Source organism: Gobius niger, assembly GCF_951799975.1.
Source record: "Gobius niger genome assembly, chromosome: 2".
NCBI classification, from domain to species: Eukaryota; Metazoa; Chordata; class Actinopteri; order Gobiiformes; family Gobiidae; genus Gobius; species Gobius niger.
Genome location: NC_136853.1, coordinates 27,452,588 through 27,474,251, shown reverse-complemented (window position 1 = coordinate 27,474,251; position 21,664 = coordinate 27,452,588). Strand labels below are relative to the sequence as shown.

The window sequence follows — 21,664 nt, the reverse complement described above, 5'->3', positions numbered from 1 at the left end:
TAGCATTTAACATTCAATCAAACAGGGGAAATGTTGATATTCAAAACTAAATTGGACAGGTCGGCTGTTACATAATAAGACAGAAGTAAACGAGGCCCGTGCGCTCTCAGAACCCACAGCACGCGCTCCGTAAATCGTCCGCTTGTACCTGAAGTTCTTGACGTGGTCTTCCACTCCGCTCAGATGCAGCGTGTGTGTCAGGGCCTGGTGGTAAGTCAGCGCTTGGGTGGACGAGCCCCAGTTCACATCTGGAGAGGAATGCATGCGGACACAAACACAGTGAAGTGAGGAAGACTGTTTACACGTCTCTATGTCAGACCAAAGGCCGACTGACCCATGTGGTGTTAGCGCCAGTGACAAGGCCCTGCGTGTGAGTGTAGCTGCGCGTCAAACTGAGAGTGAATACAGGTGTGTATTCAGGGCAGCGCGGGCCTGTTCCCCCCAACAACGCTCTAAATTCGTCTGCATGGCATGTTGTGAACGCGTTATTATTGTAATGGCCGAGTCATTTCAGCTTCTTTGTCATAAACCAGGTAATTTATTATTTTAAAAAACGGGCAATTTCAAGTTGTGTACCCCATTTTTCTGATGTGCTCTCCTCCTCAGACATATAATACAGGTTCTTCACAATGTTATGGTGTTATGTGAACACAATTTAATCCGTTGAGACTGAAATTACCACCCCGATTTCAGGCTTTTAACTCCCTATGAGCCCCTGTAGTCTTAGATCCTCAGCCAGGTCCCTATTACCTGTCCCATGGCTGTGACTCTCTGACAAAGGCAATTGAGCCTTTCCGATGCGGCGCCTCAGCTCTAGAACGGCTGGAGGGATCAGGATTTCACCAACAGCGTAATCACTGCTTAAAACTCACTTTTACAAACTGGCCTTTTGATGTTTCTGTGTGTTTGGGTGTGATACAGTATATTGCTGGTGGACAGGTGTGGTTTTGACTGAATACCTGGCTTCTTGTGACTGACGTAGATGTAAAGCCCCAGGACAATGACGTTGGTGAGCAGCGCAGCCCACCAGTTAATGACGAACATGACCACACAGCACAGGACCGCTCCGGCCAGAGACACCCACATGTTGTAGTATTTGAAGCTTGGACGCCAACCTGTGTTTGCAGTAAAAGATTACAGACATAGAAACCAGGCAACCGTTTAATGATAATGGTTAGCTGTTGAGAGAGAGGCAATATTGATTTGACAACCATTTCAATTAACTTTTATCAACAATACCTGTGTCAACAATAGTGTTAAATTGCATGAATAAAGTTTACAGTTTAGTTTAAATTCTGTGTTTGGGGTTAAATGGATGTTAGAAGCCTGTTAGACCATAATGTTATACCAGACATTAGAGACAGTCTGTATGGGCTGGTTCCACAGAGACTATGCTAGTTTTAGTTATGGACACAGTAGTTCTCTTTGTGGTTATAATGACCTAAAACAACCTACAGGACATAAGGGGCACATTTACTCTGCTGTGCTCAATAAGAGCCATTAATAAGTGCAGGAACAAGCTGATTAGCCAGGAGGGCCAGCAAAAAGAACTGGCTTGATATTTACTGGTTCCAGAGGCTGTAAAAGCCATTAGCCAGAGGCTATAATGCTCCTCCGCCTGTAAATGAGTCATGTACCATTTATGCCCATGTAGTTTTATGGCCTGCTGAAGTATTAGCGGCAGATAGAAAATCTGTACCTGCAGTTCTGCTAGAGCTTTGGTATCAAGAGAAAAAAGCACAGAACTTAGTGTGACAGCCTCCACAGTTGCAAATACATGTTTCAACATCAGCTCGATTTAAAGTTACTTCAGGGAAAGCCAATGTACGTCCCACACATACATTTTACACTCATTAAACTCAAGACAACACGAAGACTAAAATCAGTTTGATTACTTCATCTTACCTGGGGAGTTGGCCAGTGAGGCATGAAACACAGAAAAGTTGATCAAGGCATAGGATGCCAGGAAAAAGTTGGAAATGATTGGAGCGATCACGTTCAGCTGGGCTGAAAGAGATTAACAAAATACAGCAAATACTGTTTTAATATAACTGAAATCTATAATTCAAAGAAGTGTATTTAACTTAACCACTTACCAATGAGGATAAAAGCCAGAGCAATGCCGAAGGTCAAGATATAACCACGAAGAGGCTCATTGTTCTTGCCATAACCTTTGGCGAACATGCCCAGGCCGGGGTAGATGTTGTCCTTACACAGAGCCTACACAGAAAATTAAATATCACTGAAATCATTACCATGACTTCATATTTTTCACTGTTCAGGTTTTTTTTTACTTACCTGGAACACTTTTGGAGCACTGACCAAAGAGGCCAGAGCAGAGGAAAGAGTAGCTGAGAAGATGCCAGCAGTAATGATGGGCCCAAAACCAGAGACCAAACTCATGACCTGCAACCCACGAAATAGGTGAAAAAAAAGCACATGATTCTGAACAATAACAGCATGAACCAGACTCAAACCTGGAAATCATTCTGAAGACCATAGCGACAACTATCAGTGCTTTTGCAGGTGGAGAAGTCAAAGTCAAATTTACAGGCTGCGCCTGTGCAGTTTGACATGAAGTGGGAGCTGACGGTGTCATTTATGCTTCCACTTGCATCTCTTACAATACAGGAACCTGTGTTGATTACATTACACACACTTATTATGAATGAACTGATGTAAAGAAATTCCCAACAAAACACACACCTGTGGAGACAGCAACTCCCAAGTAAACAATTCCTGTGATCAAAATGGCCAGAAGAGTTCCTCTGGGAATGGCCAACTGTGGGTCCTGTAACAATTACACAAGTCATATGTGGACTCGAAGTATTACCACAACATTGTATCTAATCATGTGTTAAATAAACAGACCTTGATAAAAATTAAAAAAAAAGTATTACTACAATGGTCTGAGCAAGGAAAAGAAAAACATCACTTACCGCAAGATCCCCGGAAATGTTTGCTCCTGCCAATATACCAGTGGCCGCAGGGAAGAAGATCGAAAAAACAGAGAAGAACGTTTCCCCTCTAAAATCTGGGCCCATGTTTTCCCACATTATTGCGCCTGAAAAGAGAACGTGCATTATTCTTCTGTGGGCGGCATTCGATCAGAAAATGCATTCATGTGTCTTACCGTCGTAGCCAAAGAAACCATAACTTTCCTTTGCTTTGACAGAAATGAAGGACCCAATGAAATAATTTATGATTGCCGTGATGAGAACCACAAGCAGAAAGATCTGGGCCTAAGAAACAAAGAACAGTTTGTCACTGCATGAAACATACAGACCAAGTGCAGGTGATTCTAGAGAGTTCAAACCTTGGCCTCCCACTCCATTCCTGCCACTGAGATGCCCAGCAAGAGGATGACTGTGATGGTGCCTATTATTCGAACATCATTGATTTCATCGGTCATGATAGCATCTGTACTCTGTAAGAGCAAAGAAAGATCCGTTTATTCCAATTATTGACAACAGCAAAGTAGGTCACAGATCAAACACTTACAGCAAGCAGCTCTACAACGGTCTCAGCAAAGCCCACAACATACATGGCGACAGCCACTGCATTGGCAAAGGCAAAGATCAGACCTATAGAGCCACCAAACTCCGGGCCCAGACTTCTCGATATTAGATAATACGCTCCACCTGAAGGAAGACAGTGCAACACACTGTTAACAGCTTGGACACTTGGGCTGACACTGCTTTGGGATAGAATCACTTCTTTAGTTTCCTTGAGTAGACGCAAAAGCTGCGTCTGGGATCCAAACACGTGTATTCAGAAAAATGAGCAGTATTAGAAGAACAATAAGAATATTTACCTCCTCGTACAAACCCATTGGTGGCAATGGCAGACGTGGACAGGCCAGTGATGGTTGTCACTACTGTGGCCATGCAAACAATCAGACAGGAAAGGGCTGCCAACAACAAGACAAACAGAAAAATACCATTTCAGAACGTTTACCTCTGTCCTTGGTTTGTCAAATGTAACGATGCAGTCAGAGACGGCTGCACTCTGCCACATGTACCACTTTGTACTGATATTTCACATCTAAGTGGAGCACTTTCATCAAATGCCAGAGTGAGACGGTAGAGAGTTGTGTGTCAATTAAGACTAATCGGTGGCACAGGGACGAGAAGAACTGATATTAGTTTTGCCATTGGAATAACTTATTGTTATTGTGGAAATGTTTCAACAGGAAATACAAATGTTAACAAACATGAATTATGTATGAAGTATTGAATGTGGGAAACACGGAGCACGATTGCTAAGCGTTTCAATACAATCTCTTCACGACACATCCCACACGGACGCGGCGCGATGACAGAGACAGACGGACTCAAGGGGAACAAAGCTTTAAAACAGAGACACATATTATGAAGAGATACAAATCTATTTAATAAATCTATGGGCCACAGCAATGGGCAGTGTCCGGATAGTGTTCCAAACTACACGTCTCTCTGCCGGGCGCTCAGGACTCACCGATGCCAGCTTGGCCCACAATCCAAGACATTCGGATGAAGAGCATCACACCCCAGATGTTCAGCATACAGCGTACCTAAAAGGCAGAGATCATTCATGATGCTTAGACTAAACTTCTTTTTACAACATCAGTCCCTGTCTATTACATAACAGCAAGGAAACTAAACACACCGGTTCTATTAAAACAAAGTAGTGCAATTGATCTTGAGAGGAAGAGAGGACTTTCAATGTCAAATAAAGTTGGATGAAACATTCCAGACGAGGTGACTACATTCACAAGAGTGACTCACATCTGAGATGCTTGCGGGATTTTTTCTTGTGGTTCTACAAGCCACCTCTATCTCAGCCTCCTGTGATTCCCACTTATGGTCCAAAATCCACAACCCGGTGTAATCCACACTTCTGCAGCTAAAGTCAACAGTCCCACACTTTTCATCTCATGGAGGATTCGCTCACTTTACTGAACGTGCCGTTACACAATAAACATGTCTTTACAGTGTTTCATTCAAACATTAAAGTTCTCTTCTGTGTTTGGCATAAAAAAGTTTTTTCGAAGAATTTTAAAGCCAGCTTTGTCTCACCAAGACGCCCTTTATCCAGCCGAACTTGACCGCTCCTTTGGCCTCTGCGGCCTCTTTCGCAGCAGCCTCTTCAGCTGGAGTGAGCTCATCTCCGTTGGCGAACCCATCCTCAAATGGTTCCTAGAATCAAATAACAACAGTTTATTAGTACACAATGAATATGAATTTAACTGTAATCAGTTTCTTAAGATACTCATTCAGGCCATTAAACAGAGACTATTCTATGAGTGTTCAGGATGTATGTCCTGTCATTTTAAACACAGGAAGCCTCTCCCCTCGAACAGACAATGTCATGACGGTGGTGGCCTCGCCAACGATACGAACAATGTTAAGCATTGTTCAAAAGCCTGGAGGGACACAGGTTATGTGCCACGAAGCCACAGCTCTGAAAAGCACATTTACTAGACAAAGCCAACAAAAAGACACTTAATGAAGATTTATGATGATCGTGCAACGTTACAATGTTTAGAGGGAAATGTAAGAACAGGAACCGGTAATTTGTTGCCCCAACCAATCAAACAACAGCGTTAATTTTCAATTTAGACGCCACAAATACTGCTCAAAAAAACTTCTGCAAAACTGCTGTTGAAGGATTTGATGAGCAGATTCAGTTGATGTGGCGGACCCGACTGTGTGCAGTTATACGTGAGGAGAGATCTTGCTCTTTGTCGTCCAATTACGGCCAGCTTTAGTCATGTTTTAGAGTCAGAGTTGGTCATTCCCATCATGCGGCAAGACCATGACCCTACAAATGCACAGACTCCTCCAGATAGCAATTGTGTGGCCAGAATGCTCATTGTCTCCAGTCCGGATTGTGCATGAGAGTCGACTCAGTCCGTAACAGTTTAACTTGGAGATCGGGGAAGAGGCCCACAAGTATCTGGAGAGGACTGAGGACTGTCATTAAACTGAAATATAATAAATGCTGCTGAGGACTCTTTTTGTTTAATTTTCCACTAAAATTTCCACCTTACGAACACACGCACGTCTTACACGTCTGTAGCCTCGAGAAACAAACAATATCCTGGGCCTGGTATAATTTTAGAACGCTGATAAGGCATATCAAGGGCACTTCATCTGACCAAGTGTATCACATTTTGCTGAGAATTTTTTTTTCCCCAAGCAGCGCCGTTTCAGAGACTCACTGCACTTAATAAACGAGACACTGACAGACACTTGGCCTGTCCAATGACCATCGGCATGCATTTATTTGGCATGAATGACCTCTAGACTATAGACTATATAGAGTGGGAGCATTTACCAAAGCGGAAACCAGAGTGGGACACAAACGAACGGTCGTGGTCTCGATGCCATTGATCAGACCCACGGCATGTCGGGCCCCGGGCTTCCTCTTCATTAATGAGAAAAGGCTAACATGACACTGGACAGTAAAACAGCATTGGGGGAGATTAATCCAAGCCCGGCCAACCTTTGTGGCACACTGCTCTAGCACACAATAGGATACGTCAATAAAGATGAAAAAAAATATGCTTAGGTTGCCAGGTTTCAGAGTAATCCGAGGAGAATAGGAAACATGACCCAGATGTGTATAAATCTCTCTCAACAGATAGACCCTGTTACAGTGACATTTAAATAGCCGTCCTAAATTATCTATGAATGCCAAGGCTGGGCATGTAGGGGGGCACTGCTTTACCTGAGCCATGTGTGTCCTCTAGAAGCTTGTCTGTAGGGACCCAGGTTACTCATCTGTCCTGATTATATAAACACCAGGCATTTTCTGTGAAGTGGTAGGGCCTTGTTATTGTTATATGGATCAGCAGTTTTCATTATTTAGCTTAATGTGGTTATTCTAGGGCCGCGAGGTTAAAGGATCAGGCCACTGTTTTTCCACACTGAGATATGTTCTCGCCTGAGCTTAGACGAGTTGATGCGTAACTGTCTGGTCTTTGCATGTGCGCTCAGTCACACAAAAGGATCAAAGATGTTGTTAGCATTTAGCCTCTCCTCCTCTCCTCTATGGGGCCAAATGGGGGTGAAGTTAGAGGCGACCAAGCTCTTCCACCTTTCACCTATTTAAATACGGCTACGTGAGTGTTTACACGATCCAAGCATAGTCACACAAAATTAACCTCTTAACCCCCACCTGAATCTAAAAGCTTCTTGGAAAAAAAAGTGACAAAAGTATATAAAAGTATATACTACCTCTTTTTATCCGCTTAGAAAATCAACATGCTTAATTTTATGTAACTAGACTTGGGTCGTATTTAAATAGAGGAAACGTGGAAGAGCTTGGTCGCTTCTAACTTCACCCCTGTTTGGCCCCATAGAGGCGAGGAGGAGAGGCTAAATGCTAACAACATCTTTGGTCCTTTTGAGCGACTGAGCGCTCACGTAAAGGCCAGACAGGTACGCATCCACTCGTCTAAGCTCAGGTAAGAACATATCTCAGCATGGAAAAACGGTGGCCTGTTCCTTTAAAAGTAATGAAGTTTAAAAAAATCCATACACAATTAATCCGCTCTCCCTACTTTTAAACGTGTTCTTTGCAGTTTAAGTCTCAACCTCCTGTCGATGGAGCCATTAGCAATGTAAAATGTGAACTGCATCTTGATTGCAAGTCCACATATTTCCATAAAATAGTGAAGAGCGTGACGTCTGTTGTTGATGTGACTAACCAAAACCAGATGTTGAGATACAGTACATGGGAGACTCTGTCGGGGTCTTCAGGATGTAATTTCAGTGAGAACATAAACAGGTAAAGCATGTGCTCCCTGTGCGTCATGAAGAAAAAAAAAAAAAAAAGAACAAATGCTATACGCACACGTCACATGACACTGGGAAAACCAGGTTCAAAAGTCAACATCCTTTCCAAATAATAAATACAGCACGTCCAGTCAACTGGGGCTATAGCGGGAACGTGAACACTAAATTACAAAGGCTTTGATCATCTATAACGATTGTGTTTAACCTCTTAACCAAGAACATTTTCTCCTTTATCCAAATCTAAATCTCTTATCACAGCCTGCCCAATAGGCCAGAGAGAGACTCATTTAAAAGCTAATACACACAAAACTCATCTAAATGGATCTTTTTCCTCACGTTGTTGTTGCCTTATCCTCACATTTTTGACTTTCTGGTTGCCGTTTTTATATTCGTTTTAGTAATATTTTCATTGCTTTTTAGTCATGTTTTTGTCACTTTTACTTCGCTTTTTAGTCACTCTTTAGTCGCTCCATCGTTGCATTTTTATCCGCATTTTCGGCACTATTTTGACTCTTTGCTCAAGCAGCTTTTCCTCGGGTAAAGCCAAACTGGAGAAAAAGCGCTGAGTTCAGGTGGGAGTTAAAGGGCTAAATGTTGTGACCTGAATCTTCTGAGATAATGTAAATAACCGCCATCAGCCACTACAAGTCGTCCTCTCCTTTCTTTTACCGTTTGCGGCGTCTACTGTTCACTGAGAGCAGCGCCTGAGGAGACTTGGCCAGAGGTGCTGTAAGAAAGAAGGCATGATATGGTCCAGCTCGGGGAAATGACGCACAAGCTGCTAATGGCCTCCTGAAACGAGCGGTCACATGGCACTGCCACAACAACAACAACAAGTGACAGTAGGCCTTTTCAGGGTCACCGTATGGGACAGGTTTCTGTGAAGACGGGCACGCTGCAGGACGTCTACACCTCTGGTCTGCCATTTCATTACATTCAGACAGATGTGTTAATGGGGGTGTTGGGGAGACTGAAGGTGACGCCAGGCACTTTTGAAGTTCTCAAAACTGTGATCACTGAATTGTACCCGGCACCAAATTAGCATTGGTTCACAAACACATGCTAATTTTTCACACTTGTGATTTATCACCTCCAGCTGAGGAATGCCGAGCGACTGGTTTGGGAAAAATACATATATTTTTCTCTGAATCTCTCGCAACTGAAGGCATTAATCATAAAACTGTTAAGATGATTATTTATTAGAGGTAAATAATCTTTTGTGCTGCTCAGTAGTGAAGAAAACGTCCAGCCGAGAGAGTGAAATGTTTCGATAATCAATCACTGATGAATTATGTGCACTCAAATTCATCAGAAAAGTAACTAAAAGTAATGTCAATACATCTTTTTAATATCCCTGCTTTACTGTGTAGTCTTAAAAGTTCAAAGTGGGGGTTTTATTTGACATGATGCTGTGAGATGCAGAACGCTCGCGGAAATCCAGGTACAAGGCGGAGCTGAACTCAACTCAAGAAGAGCATGTGTCGCTGGTGCCGACACAGGACGAGTTAACATTATCTACATGGCTGAAGCAACATAAAAGCTGACTTTACACAACAATGGCAGAGCATCGAGAGCTGAGCACGCCAGCGCAAACTGTACCACGACTCTCCACCAGGTAATCAGCGTCTGATAATAATCCTGGAATGGAATCCCGGATAAATAAAAGCAAACCATCAGATGTGGCACAAACGTCATTAAAGGGACTATAGTATACAGGGTTTAAAAATGTTAAAATTATGTATTTTCCTCCCCCTACATGTTCCAGCCATGTCCTAATGTGTAGAATGAGCTCAAACCTGTTCACAACAACTGCCTCTAAAATCCTGCACTGTCACATTCGGGTCTGAAATGCCGTCATGCACGAGCTTTATATAGAAGCTGCAGTTACACATAAGACCTGAGGTGGCAGTAGTGAGTATAAAATGACGAACTTGCATCTAGCCCCTTTAATGACAACGGAACAGGAAATCTGCAGATGACAACATTACCCGAGTTTAGTTTAGTGAAACAGGGACGATGTACAAAATCATTAGTCTTTACAAAAGAAGAGATGATTTGTACTAGATTTAGCAAAGTAGCCATTTTCCATCGTTTTACATCGACACCATGAACGGAGCAGCCTTTACCTCACTCAACTTCATCTGATGGGGCTTGATTTCTGACATTACGTAGATAATAAATAGCCAGCTCTGCTTGAGCTAAACTATTTTCTAACACAGTAACAGGATTTATTAGTCAATGACATTTGGATTCATTAAATGTAATTGCACGTTGTGGATCATGCCCTGAACAGGAAACACGCTGCTTGATTTGCTGGTAAGCTCTGGTGCAAATGTCCTGCGTTGATCTGGGACAATGGTTTGTTTGTGGAGTTCAGTAAGTGGACCACATGTTCCTGTTTACATGTTCAGTGGACGCACTGCTGTTTACATGTTCAGTGGTCACTCTGATCCCAAGCAGCCAGTTCCATGACGACAAAAAGGACTTTCTCTGAGCGCAGCCATGGACATCAGACGAAAGAAGAAAGAAGAAGTGACTTTACTTCACAATAAACAAATCAAAAGCCTGTACAAGAATCAAGCTCAATTGAATTTGGCCCTGAGGATATTAGAGGGTATGCACGTGATGTCAAAATGACCATAAAAAGCCAAGCTCAGACAGAACCACATTTGTTAAGTGAAAATAAATGTTGGTCAACTTCCTACAATTGTGCTCGAATCACAGCTCGTCAAAGCTTCAGACTTTGGTTTTATAGGGTTTTATAGACAAACAAAGCGCCCTACAGTTTGCAAAGACCTCTTTCTTCACCTTTGATGCCTAAAAGGTAATTTGACACAAAGAAAAACAGGATTCTCTGCAGCGTGTGGCCTCACCAGGGAGCAGTGACTCCAATGCAGAAGCGTCCAAACACTGAAAGGATAATAATGTTAGTGACGAGGCTTTTGGGGAACAATGGAGAGAGTCTGAGAGGACAGAGCTGCGACATCTGATCAGTTCTGATAGTCCCGCAACAAAAGACATCTGAGAAACTGGCATCAGGAGGATCAAAAATGCTTCCCTCTGCAAAGTAAACTACACTGGGCACAGTGTCCGACTGCAATAAAGCTTTACAAGTTCAGTTTGTACTAACATTGTTACAGTTGTTATGATTTCCTGTGGCCATGATCATCAGCCTGTGTGATCTTTAAGCTTCCACCCTTGTGTAAAAAATAATAGGCCTAAAAAAAGAATGATTTCAAAATAATAAATAGGCAATAGACTATACTTCTTAGCAACATTAAAGGAAGCAAATTGGTGTGAATGTTTTCAAAAGATATTCTCTCTCTAAACAAACCGTGACATAACAAACGCAGCTGTGGTTCTTTTGGGACTCTTCCCTTGGAGGCATTACGCAATGATCACGCACAAATGGGTAAGATTGGCTCTCTGCACATTGCATTCGTACTTTGGGGTGGATTTTACACTGGACGGAGTTTCTTCAGTCTTTTCCGATGCGTGCGCAGAGGAGTCAATAAGCTCACATTCATCATGGAAAACATTTCACCCCCAGTTTATTTGACACAACTCTGTGTGCCCTAAAAGGCTCAAATCAGGTGATACTGTTGGGCGTCTCAGCAGGGATGTTTCAAGTGTCATCAGACTTTTATCCATCTTTTCCATGAATTCAGCTCTGGAGTCCAGGGCACAAAGAATCAATTGGTGAAGCTGTTTAAGTAAGACTAAAAACAGCAGGTGTTTAGATGTAGGAACATTACTTCAAAAGCTTAAAAGTCTGAGTATAACATTGAACCCATGCATAGAATATCAATACCAATGTTGTGCTTTGGTATTTCAACCTGTTCTGTTCTTTAAAACGTGAACATGACAAATCCCTGGTCCCACATAGTAACACTACAGTAGGATTTGACACGTACTGCTTGTTGATCTTCCAAGTTTTGTCCGTGACACTTGCACTGGAGGGCAGTGGTGTCATGTGAGTCTGTGATGTCAACATTACTCCCTCATACCGTGACTGAGCCCCAAATGGAGAGCAATGTGTGCTCTGAAGTGCTGAGCTGTGCAGTGCGCCCGACCCCGCACCCATCTGAGAGAGGAGAGGACTGCACTGAGGGCCACCGGAAACCTGATTATGAAGGTCATGACTGTTTAGCTTCTTAGCTGGGAAAGAGCTCGGTTCATATAGAAAACAGGAGGAGTTATGCCGGGGGGAGGTCGCATACTTGTGAGATTTACTGTGCTCCGTCTCACATTTGGTACAAATCAAAGGCCGCAGTGCACTTTACAGTTAAGGCTTTCATTTCCTAAAACTATTTGTGCAACAATTTTACTCCAAAACGTCAAAAGAAATATCATGAATACCTCAAAACGGGCCAGATTAATGCTTAAGATTCCCTAGAGGCTATCGATGTCCCAAAGCATGTTGAAATAGGAGCGGGAAAAGGAACAAAACATTTTTATCTGAGACAACGCCAGAGATTATAATTACCTAAAGGGGACACGTCATATTTACATGTTATAACGCTCCCTAATCAAAAACATATCTTAAGTTAAAAAGGAACATACCATACTGAGATATGTTCTTACCTGAGCTTAGACGAGTTGATGCGTACCTGTCAGTCTCAGTCACGCAAAACAACCAAAGATGTTGTTAGCATTTAGCCCCTCCTCCTCACCTCTATGGGGCCAAACGGGGGTGAAGTTAAAAGCCACCAAGCTCTTCCACGTTTCCCCTTTTTAAATACAGTTACGTGAAAAGTTCCAAGTATAGTTACACAAAATCAAACAAGTGAAGATATTACTGCGTGGACGTCAAAGTGCTCCTAAGGTGTAATAATACTTGGATTGTGTAACTACACACGTAATGGAAGAGCTTGATCGCGTCTAACTGAGGAGGAGGAGAGGCTAAACTAAAGCTAACAACATCTTTGGTCTTTTTGCGTGACTGAGCGCACGCACAAAGACCAGACAGGTACACATCAACTCGTCTAAGCTCAGGTAAGAACATATCTCAGTATGTGAAAAACAGTGGCCTGTTCTTTTGAGAAGAATTTTGCTTCAGCTTTGAGTGATCCTGTTTAAAGTGGTACTTTTTCTTCTTTTACTCCAATCTGTATTTCCTGGACATTTGTGTGTAATAAATGTATCCTGGGAGCATCCTCAGCAGAGTACAGATGATGCCTCAGCTGTGCCCAAATGTAATTTTGGTGGCCCTCAGGCTTCTTGTTTGAATTGACAGAAGTGGCACTTTTTACTGAAGGTTTAATCATCCACATGGTTGACAGATGTAGTCTGTGGCAAAGCGTCTTTGATGTTTACTTGCATTTACTGGCATGAAGGTTCTAAGGCTAAATAAAAGGGGGACGGTGTAAACCTCTCTTAAATGCACCCAGAATGTTTGATTTCATCAGTGACCACAGATCTGTGGCCCTGCATGAGGAGTACACTTCAATATGCAGCGCTTAAACTGCTCTAGAACCTGTATCTTAGTCAGGCTACAGTAAAACCACTGGTCAGTCTCTGATGCTACAGTTTCAGAATCTCTAAAAACAACTGGTGGCATGCTCACGTGTCCCGGAGTTCTCAGATGTCAGGGCTGGGGCCTACAATAGCATTATGAAGACCACACAGAAACAAGGACCCCTGGATTTCAACACACATTTCTCTGACCAAATGCAATGAAGGACAAAACAAAAAACACATATAAGAGGAGCCCATTTCATTAGTATCACACATTAATTTATAAGAAACCCTCTGATAAGTATTGTGTGACGTGTTTTTGAGAGAGAAGAGAGAAATAAACATTAACTGCAGAACCAATTCAAGAATCAGACATCTAGGCCTAAGGTAAACTACAAGGTCTGTGAGCTTGAAATATATCAAGAAGCACATGACGTTGTACTACCTAAATAACTGCGGTTCTTGTGATGGTTTGCGATTTTGCCCATTCAAAATGCGACATACTTTCGACTGCAGTTCTACGACTGAATATTGGCATCACTAAAACAACATTGATGACAATATACGACTTCCTAAGCAAAGAATTTCACAGCTTTGTTTCCTGTTTTAACCTCCAACAATGTGCGGAAAGCAGATGTGTACACCATTGCCCTGTGCAATACTGGTGTCGCCATACTTCCTAGTAAGAGACACTGTGCGTGTAGATCTTTACTAATGACTGCGAATACAGGCGGGGAAAACTACAATCCTCCTTTTACAGCGTCATGACTTCTAGTGGTCTCAGGGGACTCGAAGGACTGTGGCTATTTCTGACATCCAAACTAAAGTGACGCACAGGGATGTTAAAGGCACAGGCATCTGCAGACCAAAAGCTCAGAGAGAGAGAGAGAGAGAACATTTGCAAGGCCAGACAAAAAGACTGCATTTCCCATCAGTCCGCTGCTTCCTGTTTCAAAGCACAACCTTAGCGTGGCAAACAAAGATGCAGGGGGAGCGGTGTGGAAACTCTGGGGGAGGGAGCAATCGGTAGAAAAAAATGAAACCAACACAGAGGTAGCATTGTAAAGCTCCCTAACTCCTCCACAGACGCAAGCAAAATGTTTTGCAAGTACATGATTACGTGCTCCAGAGTGTAAATACTCAAAACAAGCAACAGATTTATACTAAATTGAAGGACATAATAAGGGCAAAGAAGCCAGTGTAGTTATTGTGCCAGTCCCAAGGCTGGATAAGACAAGGGCAGTGGTTTAAAATCATATTGTCCATCAGTGATTTATTGAATGATTGTTATTAATGTGAGGTAGCCCTAAGCTGGAGCGGCTTGGACCCCATTCTGGACGCGGATTGGCTCGGTTTAGGCTGCGGAAACTAGGGCTGTTACGATAATTACAATATCATTCAATAAATAACAGATAAACTATATATTTTTGGGCTTGATATTTATCGTCTGTACATTTATCAGCATTTCCCCATATTTGTTCTTTGTAAAATGCTGTTTATTGCAGCTTGTGTGGTGTCTTAGGACTAGTGGTGGGCCGCTATCGGCGTTAACATGAGACTCTTATTGGGCGATAAAAAAAATATCTACGTTAATCTATTCTCAAAGTAGGGTTGGGAGCTGGGTCTATACTCCGCAAGCTGTGATGATTTTCACCTTGATATTTTAAGGTCAGCACACACTACACGACTTTTATTTTGGACGCACAGTAGAAACGCGAGTCTCCAAAGCGAACACACAGAAAGCAGCGGCCAATGAAAAAAAGACAGAAAAACCCCACAGCGCCTCCTTTTTCATTTCTCTTTCAAAACAGCGACTTACTGAGTTTGGACACAAACTTTCCAGCTTCTTTTCGGGGGGGCTGATGGTCAGTCTCCTTTTCTTATTAAATCTAAAGAAATACGTCAGCGTCTTCGTGTCGCTGACGTTTATCTCCATTTTGACAGAACTATCGCCAAGTTGAGGCTCGTAGTAGCAGTAGCCGCAGCAGCTTTGAACTGCCGTTGTTGTGACAGTGATCACATGACACTGTTGACCAATCAGGAGACGCGCACATGTTTCCTACGTTCACAAACAGAGGCCTATATTTTCTGATCTGGTAAGATGGCCCACATTGCCCGTAAATAAATATATTTTTTCTTTAGCAGGTCATATTGTGCAGTAGAGGAGATCTAGTTTGTCAGCAGAAAATGTGAACGAGCTGGTCAGCCTGAGTGACCGGTGGAAGAAGGCCTGGCCTACAGTTAAAAATTCATGCTTAACTGAATAAACAGTAAGTAAACACAAGTGCATCTTATTGAACATGAATTAATCTCCTCACCAATTATCATAGTAGAACGTTCTCGAGCAGTTTGTGATGCATTTTGGAAACAGGAGATGAGCCCCTGGCGCCACCTGACTTGAGAAACTCGTTCTTAAATAGGGCTGTTCCACCAAGGTCAGAGTTGGTGCTGGTTCTGGGCTGGTTTCGTACTGACTTGGTTTTCCACCAAAACAAGAGCTGGCATTGTGCCTATTGCCATAGCATCGCTTTGGGAAGTAAACTGTCACATAAAACATGGATAGTAACATCGTGCTACAGCCATTTCTGGTTATGAAATACACAACAATAATTTTGTGGTCCTGTCACAGCAGTTGTTAACATTTCGATTCCTTATTTCTAACTGCTCCCTTTTCTTTTAGCTGTTGCTTAACAGCATAAAGCAAAACAACAGTTAGTTTCCTCCACAGAGACTGATTTGGCTTCTCCAGGAAGTTATCAGCACTAACTAACCAATATTGGTTGTTTGTCGGAAGAGAAAGCCACACCCACTGACATCACTGGTGCTCATTTCTTGGTCCAGCTTTTATCTGGTTCACAACCGGCACCAGTTTTTGGAACCAGGGGCCAATATTTTTTCAGTGGAAAACGAAAGAACCGGTTCTGAAACTGGAACCAGCACTGGCACCATCTTGGTGGAAAAGGGCTAAAAGACTTAGTTTTAGTCATTATTTGTGTAGCACACATATTCTGAATAGGGATGGGCGGATCGATACCAAAGTATCGATATATCGACACCAAACGGCTACTTCTTAAGTATCGATATTGGGCAAAAAGTATCAATACTAATTTGCATATGTAAAAGGAAGGCGGGGCAGCAATTATCAACACAAAAGGATGATTTATTTCTTTGTTCTGAGCCAAAACAGTTCACAACAGCAAAGGATTGAACTGAGCCAGGCATATCATTCTGGTTTAGGTTCTATTTGTCATTTAAGTATTAATTTTAAATGTTGTTTATGTATTTAATTTCACATTAACATTGTTTAATTAACCAGTTAAAGTAATATAAGTTTAATTGACCAATTAATTATATAAAACAACCAGTTTTAGAAATGTATATATTGATTGAAATACATTCACCCAAATGAAATTACCAGTATCGGTATCGACAAAAAAGACCCCAAAAGTATCGGTATCGTATCGATTCCAAAAAATGTGGTATCGCCCATCCCTAATTCTGAAAGCCTTCGGCAGAATTCAAACAAGCCATTTTAATCTAGATTAATCTGGATTAATTCCAAGATTAATCTAGATTAATCTAGATGTGACCAACACGATATACAATACATAAAGTGTGACAAGATCATCGAGCTCAGGTACAAATGGGACGCCTCTGTGGTAAGAGACCCCCGTATGTATCTTAAGTTGGACAAGTTAAATTTGGACATGATGATGCACTTCTAGAACAAAGGTTTACTGTAGTTTCTATGCCTGAGGGTTGACCGTATCCAGCATCGTTAGAGTCAATAATACTGTTTATCGCGAAACACTTCCAAACCTGCATCCCATACAGCTCTCATGGGAAGATGCTCATTAGACATTGAAATGTTTAGAGTGCAATGCCTGAGTGAATTGTACTGCCAAGCTAAACTGTAAAAACACACCACGAGTCCCAAAGACGAGGGCAGGGTGACCGGAAAGATTCAAGACAGTCCCAACATCTAGGCTTTTGTCCTGAATCCTGAATCTTGCCCAAACTGTCCCAAGAATGATCATATAGTCCCGGGTCAGCAGAAGTAACTGCAAAACATCTATGGCTACTCTTGGCTGAGAGAGCGCTTGAGTAAATGCAGGCGCACGGTGAAGCTTTACGCTGCACCCCGGTCTGCAAAGGCTCGACAGCACAGATGTCTGAAGAAGACAGCTTATCGGTCTGGGGCTGTTCTGACAAGAGATCGCTGTGAAAGAGGTCCAAATGGGGCCAGTTTTGGAACTCTTTCTCTCCCTAATAAAACAGCTGCACTGCCTCATTTAGTGGAGCACGGTGGAAGCATTTTATTTCTTTAGCTGAGATTTATTTGCAAAGTTTAGAAATTGTATTTGGGAAATATAATTGAACTAAAAATCGGGATCAATCAATATGTTTTTTTTGCCCAGCCTTACCAACAACACACAAACAAAGCTCCTGTTGGTGATCACGGCAACAGGTGGCAGGGAGGGGGTTTATCACACTCTGGAGACGCTCATTAACAAAACACTGGCAGGACACCGGTGAAAAGCAAACATCTCTTTAAGTTGTGGTGAGGACTGAGGAGTGGTCCAATTGGTTATAACAGTTTACGCATTGGTGGATCACAGAACAACAGTGGCATCAATATTTAAGCGCTGCACCTTTCTGCTTGGCTGCTCTCGACTGAATAAATTGCCCTGTCACAGCTCCCCTCTGGCTTGTCGATGGGACCTACAGCAGCCTGATGGTGTCGCTTTAAAGTGTCCTTATGGCCCCATACAACAGGACAATAGGACATTCCAGGACATCTCTGTTGGTAACAACTCATCAAACGCTGCTTATAGAGTTCACTCACAGGGAGGTCTCAACTTTACTGGAACCCATGATTTCGACTTCCCCAACAATGCCATCAGTGACTCATTGATCACTCCCAACAAATCAATTAGTACAGCGGAATTTCCGTTTACTGTTTCAAATCCTCTTCAATGTCCGGCATGATGCAGTCAGGTCACCATGACCTTCAGAGATAACCTCCAGTGAGATTTAAAAGTCCACTCGCCATTTTGGAAATATTGAGCCGTACAAAGCTGCCTGTGTGGATGGGAGCCAACAGCCGCTAATTAAAAGGGGCTGTCGTCTAATCAGCCCATCTCGTCTATCTACAGCCACAATATTGTGCCGATGACAAACACAGCAGCCTCCTAATATTGTACCTACGATAGGACATGCTGGACCTTGGAGAACAATGGCAGGCCACTGTTGGTTATGTAACCTTGAAATCCTGTGAGAACCAAGTACTTGATGGCAGGATGTGGAGCAGCACCTTCTCAGATTAACAATTGAAGGTAACTTTTCACTGTCCTTAAATACAGGGGAGGCAGCCAATGGCATCCAGGTCCTTCAGTAAACACCTCAACTGGGCTTCCATAGAAAACAGGAGCCAGTGGTCCTTACAAGTCACAGCATTTCAGGGCTTCTAAGGCGCCCGGGCCACCTCAGTCTTTTGCAATGTTACATTTCTTTTTAATTGTATCGTTTACAAAGGTTGGTACACCTGGTTTACACCCACTTTGGTCCAATTTACAATCGTTTAACACGTTCTTAAGAGACAGCTTAGTCCAGATTTGGGATTGGTTTAGTCATAGTGGTCCTGAGGTAGAAGGTGGTACATTGTGTGAAGGGTTTGAGAATCACTGGCCTGACCCTTTCTCTCATTACAGAGGAAAGACGTGATTAAGCGTAAGACTCACTGGAATTTTACTGCTACACACACGACACACGCATTCGCTCGTTTGTTGCTCTGCTTCCCGTACATATAGTATTGACAGACTAGAAAGGGCAGCACAGAATATATTATTGCTTGGAGGAAATCACTCTGTATGGTGTAAGAACATGAGCTAATAGCTATAATACGTTTCTACTGATGTGCTTCTGTACATAGATGGTACTGCTTCAGAGCCTGCAGAGACCTGAACATGCCTTGGGCTCAAACTAAAACCTGTTTTGTATGCGAGACCAAAACAGCAAACTGATATAAACTTCACGGCTCAACAGAGTTTTACTTTAGGCAGGATAATTAGTTGAAATGTCCTCACTGTTGCAATGCTATGAGCTGCCTGATACTGTATGTGAGATAAGCCTTGTTCAATAAAGCCCCTGATAAAGTGGAATCAAAGGACTGCAGTTGCAACGGGAAATCACACCAGCAATGCCATGCAGATTATGATTTATAAATGTGCTTCTCTCATAGTTGTTTACACTATTAAACTACGTTAAAAAACAAACATTCAAAGTGAAAAACGTGTGTACTTTTCCCTCAGTGTAGCCATGACATTAAAGAGCTGCTTCAGTCAAACACAGTAACTTTGAGGACTTCTGACTTAACTAAAACTCAACAACGCAATTATAACTTTAGCTATAGATTATACAAGAAACTCTTCATATCGAGATTCCAGATCAATTCCATAAACCGTGTGAAAATAGGAGCATCTGTGTGTATTAGTGCAGTGTTTGGTGAAGAGCGTCGTGTGTCCTGTGGCACATCCTCGCACATGTTCGCTGCGTGTTCACGTGTGCGCTGTCACCGTCTCAGCACATTCCCAGAGATCACAGCCGGCTCGGAGGACTGGGTTACGGTCGGTTTTTAAAGGAGCTGTGACTTACCTTGTCCAGCTCGTCGTGCAGCTCGGACAGGGTGGGTCTGATGAGCTTCTCCCCCAGGGGCGCAGCGGTGTGTCGGTAGAAGTCGATGTTTGGAACTGCATCGATGGTGTTGTGGCCGAAAGTTCTCAGATAATAGGTGTTAGTGTGGGTGTCGTAGTGGTAATGATGCTGGCCACCGGTGGATGAGTGCAGGCTGGTTTCACTCATCACCGTGTCTCCATTCTGGAGCCCGTCACCCGGAGCCTCGGGAGAGGCCGCCCCGCTGGCCCCACTTGGGTCCGCAAAGTTCACCACCCGAAAGCGGCCTTTGGCTTCCTCGCCCCCCGGCCCCGAATCGGCTTCAGCCAGACCCCCTGCGCTGGCCTTGTCACTGGACGGGACGGTGCTAGTGTCGGAGCTGGGAGACCGGTCTTCTGCTACTCCAGCTGCCTCTGCCACAAGGTCCACTTGAAATCGGCTTTGGCTCGGTGTCGGACCGAGGGGCTTCGGCCCCGCATCCGGAGCTAATAAATCCCCCTCCGCCGCGGCGGCGGGAGGCGTCGGGGATGGTGCGGACATGGCACGAAGAGATCGCGTAAAAACCTTATGATAAAAGCGTTATGGCGGAGGATGAAGAGCTAAACGTCACACCAACCAGCTTCCTATTTCCAGACGAGGTACTATGCCCTAACATAAAAGAGCGGCAACTACAGCACGCTAGCTGCCACGGAGCATGAGGCTATAGGCTGGAAAGTTTCGACCACTCTTCGTCTTTGTTTCTTCTTAACAAGGGAGTATGCCCCAAAGTCCCCGCAGAGAACCGGTCGCTGAGGTCCGCTGGACCACAGTCAGTCGTGCTCTGTTCAGTGAGAGGTTCAGAGCGGGATGCTGTTGTCGACCTTGCGGCAGCTCCTCCTAGACTCCCCGGACTCCCCTCGCTGCTATTATACACAGCACTGCAGTCGGCATCACTGTAGGGTGGGCGCTCTGAGCGCAGTATCGCGAGATATCATCGCTCCCATCTCCTTATGCCAAGAATGGAAGTGTCGCGAGAAGACAATCCCTCAACATTGGGCGTGACGTTGCTCGTTTCCTGAGAGGAGGGAACAGGAAAGATGGGAGCGAAACTGCACGAACGAGCCCATAGTACTCCCTTATGCACCTTCAGTGTGATGCACGTGCTATACCGTGTAAGGAGTTATGTGCCTACAGCCAGCTGGCCCACATTGTGTTCTTGTTTAGAGCAGTATCAGCATGGCCGGCCTGCAGATAGTTATCATTTACTGAAGTACCTCAGTAACTTTTAGAACTGTACTTCTTAGTTGTATCATACGGTACTATGTACTACTTTAAAATAACGCTACTCTTTTTGGTAACTCTACCCACCTCTGCTGGTCTGGAACCTTTCACAGAAGATATGCAATTATTATATTTGCATATATCTGCATTCATGTCCAAGTTCTGTGCACAATGACTCATGTTCTAGTTTTTACTTTACCCCTTTCAATTCACAAGCAATGAAAATCACTGCAGACACATGTTTGTCTAAGCATCTCAATTTCTTACGCTTTCTAGACATAAATTGTACATACATACATACATATATATATATATATATATATATATATATATATATATATATATATATATATATAAATGGTTGTTGTTCACGACCCACGTAGGGCATGTTTGCCAATCAAACCACATGAAAATATGCCATTGCCTTGATCTGGTGACTCTGAAATGACCTCACGACCTCCAAGTTGAAGAGCATGTGTTCACTGACCCAACAG

At 43.2% G+C, this 21,664-nt stretch overlaps 1 protein-coding gene across 2 annotated transcripts in view; it reads right to left on the bottom strand.

Moving 5' to 3' along the window:
• Positions 1–21,007, bottom strand: part of slc12a2 (solute carrier family 12 member 2) — a 34,724-nt gene extending 13,717 nt beyond the window's left edge. The window contains exons 1-15 of one of the 2 annotated variants that reach the window (XM_079551357.1): positions 19,893–21,007; positions 5,058–5,177; positions 4,477–4,552; positions 3,815–3,910; positions 3,502–3,641; positions 3,317–3,427; positions 3,134–3,242; positions 2,940–3,064; positions 2,707–2,791; positions 2,478–2,635; positions 2,299–2,406; positions 2,097–2,220; positions 1,906–2,007; positions 960–1,115; positions 149–248 (exon numbers count right to left, since the gene is read on the bottom strand). In XM_079551357.1, coding sequence (XP_079407483.1) covers positions 149–248; positions 960–1,115; positions 1,906–2,007; positions 2,097–2,220; positions 2,299–2,406; positions 2,478–2,635; positions 2,707–2,791; positions 2,940–3,064; positions 3,134–3,242; positions 3,317–3,427; positions 3,502–3,641; positions 3,815–3,910; positions 4,477–4,552; positions 5,058–5,177; positions 19,893–20,450 — 2,168 coding nt within the window. In that variant the 5' untranslated portion in view covers positions 20,451–21,007. The remainder of the gene's footprint in view (positions 1–148; positions 249–959; positions 1,116–1,905; positions 2,008–2,096; positions 2,221–2,298; positions 2,407–2,477; positions 2,636–2,706; positions 2,792–2,939; positions 3,065–3,133; positions 3,243–3,316; positions 3,428–3,501; positions 3,642–3,814; positions 3,911–4,476; positions 4,553–5,057; positions 5,178–19,892) is intronic. The other variant, XM_079551358.1, reaches the window with a different exon arrangement.
• Between the last annotated feature and the right edge of the window lie 657 nt (positions 21,008–21,664).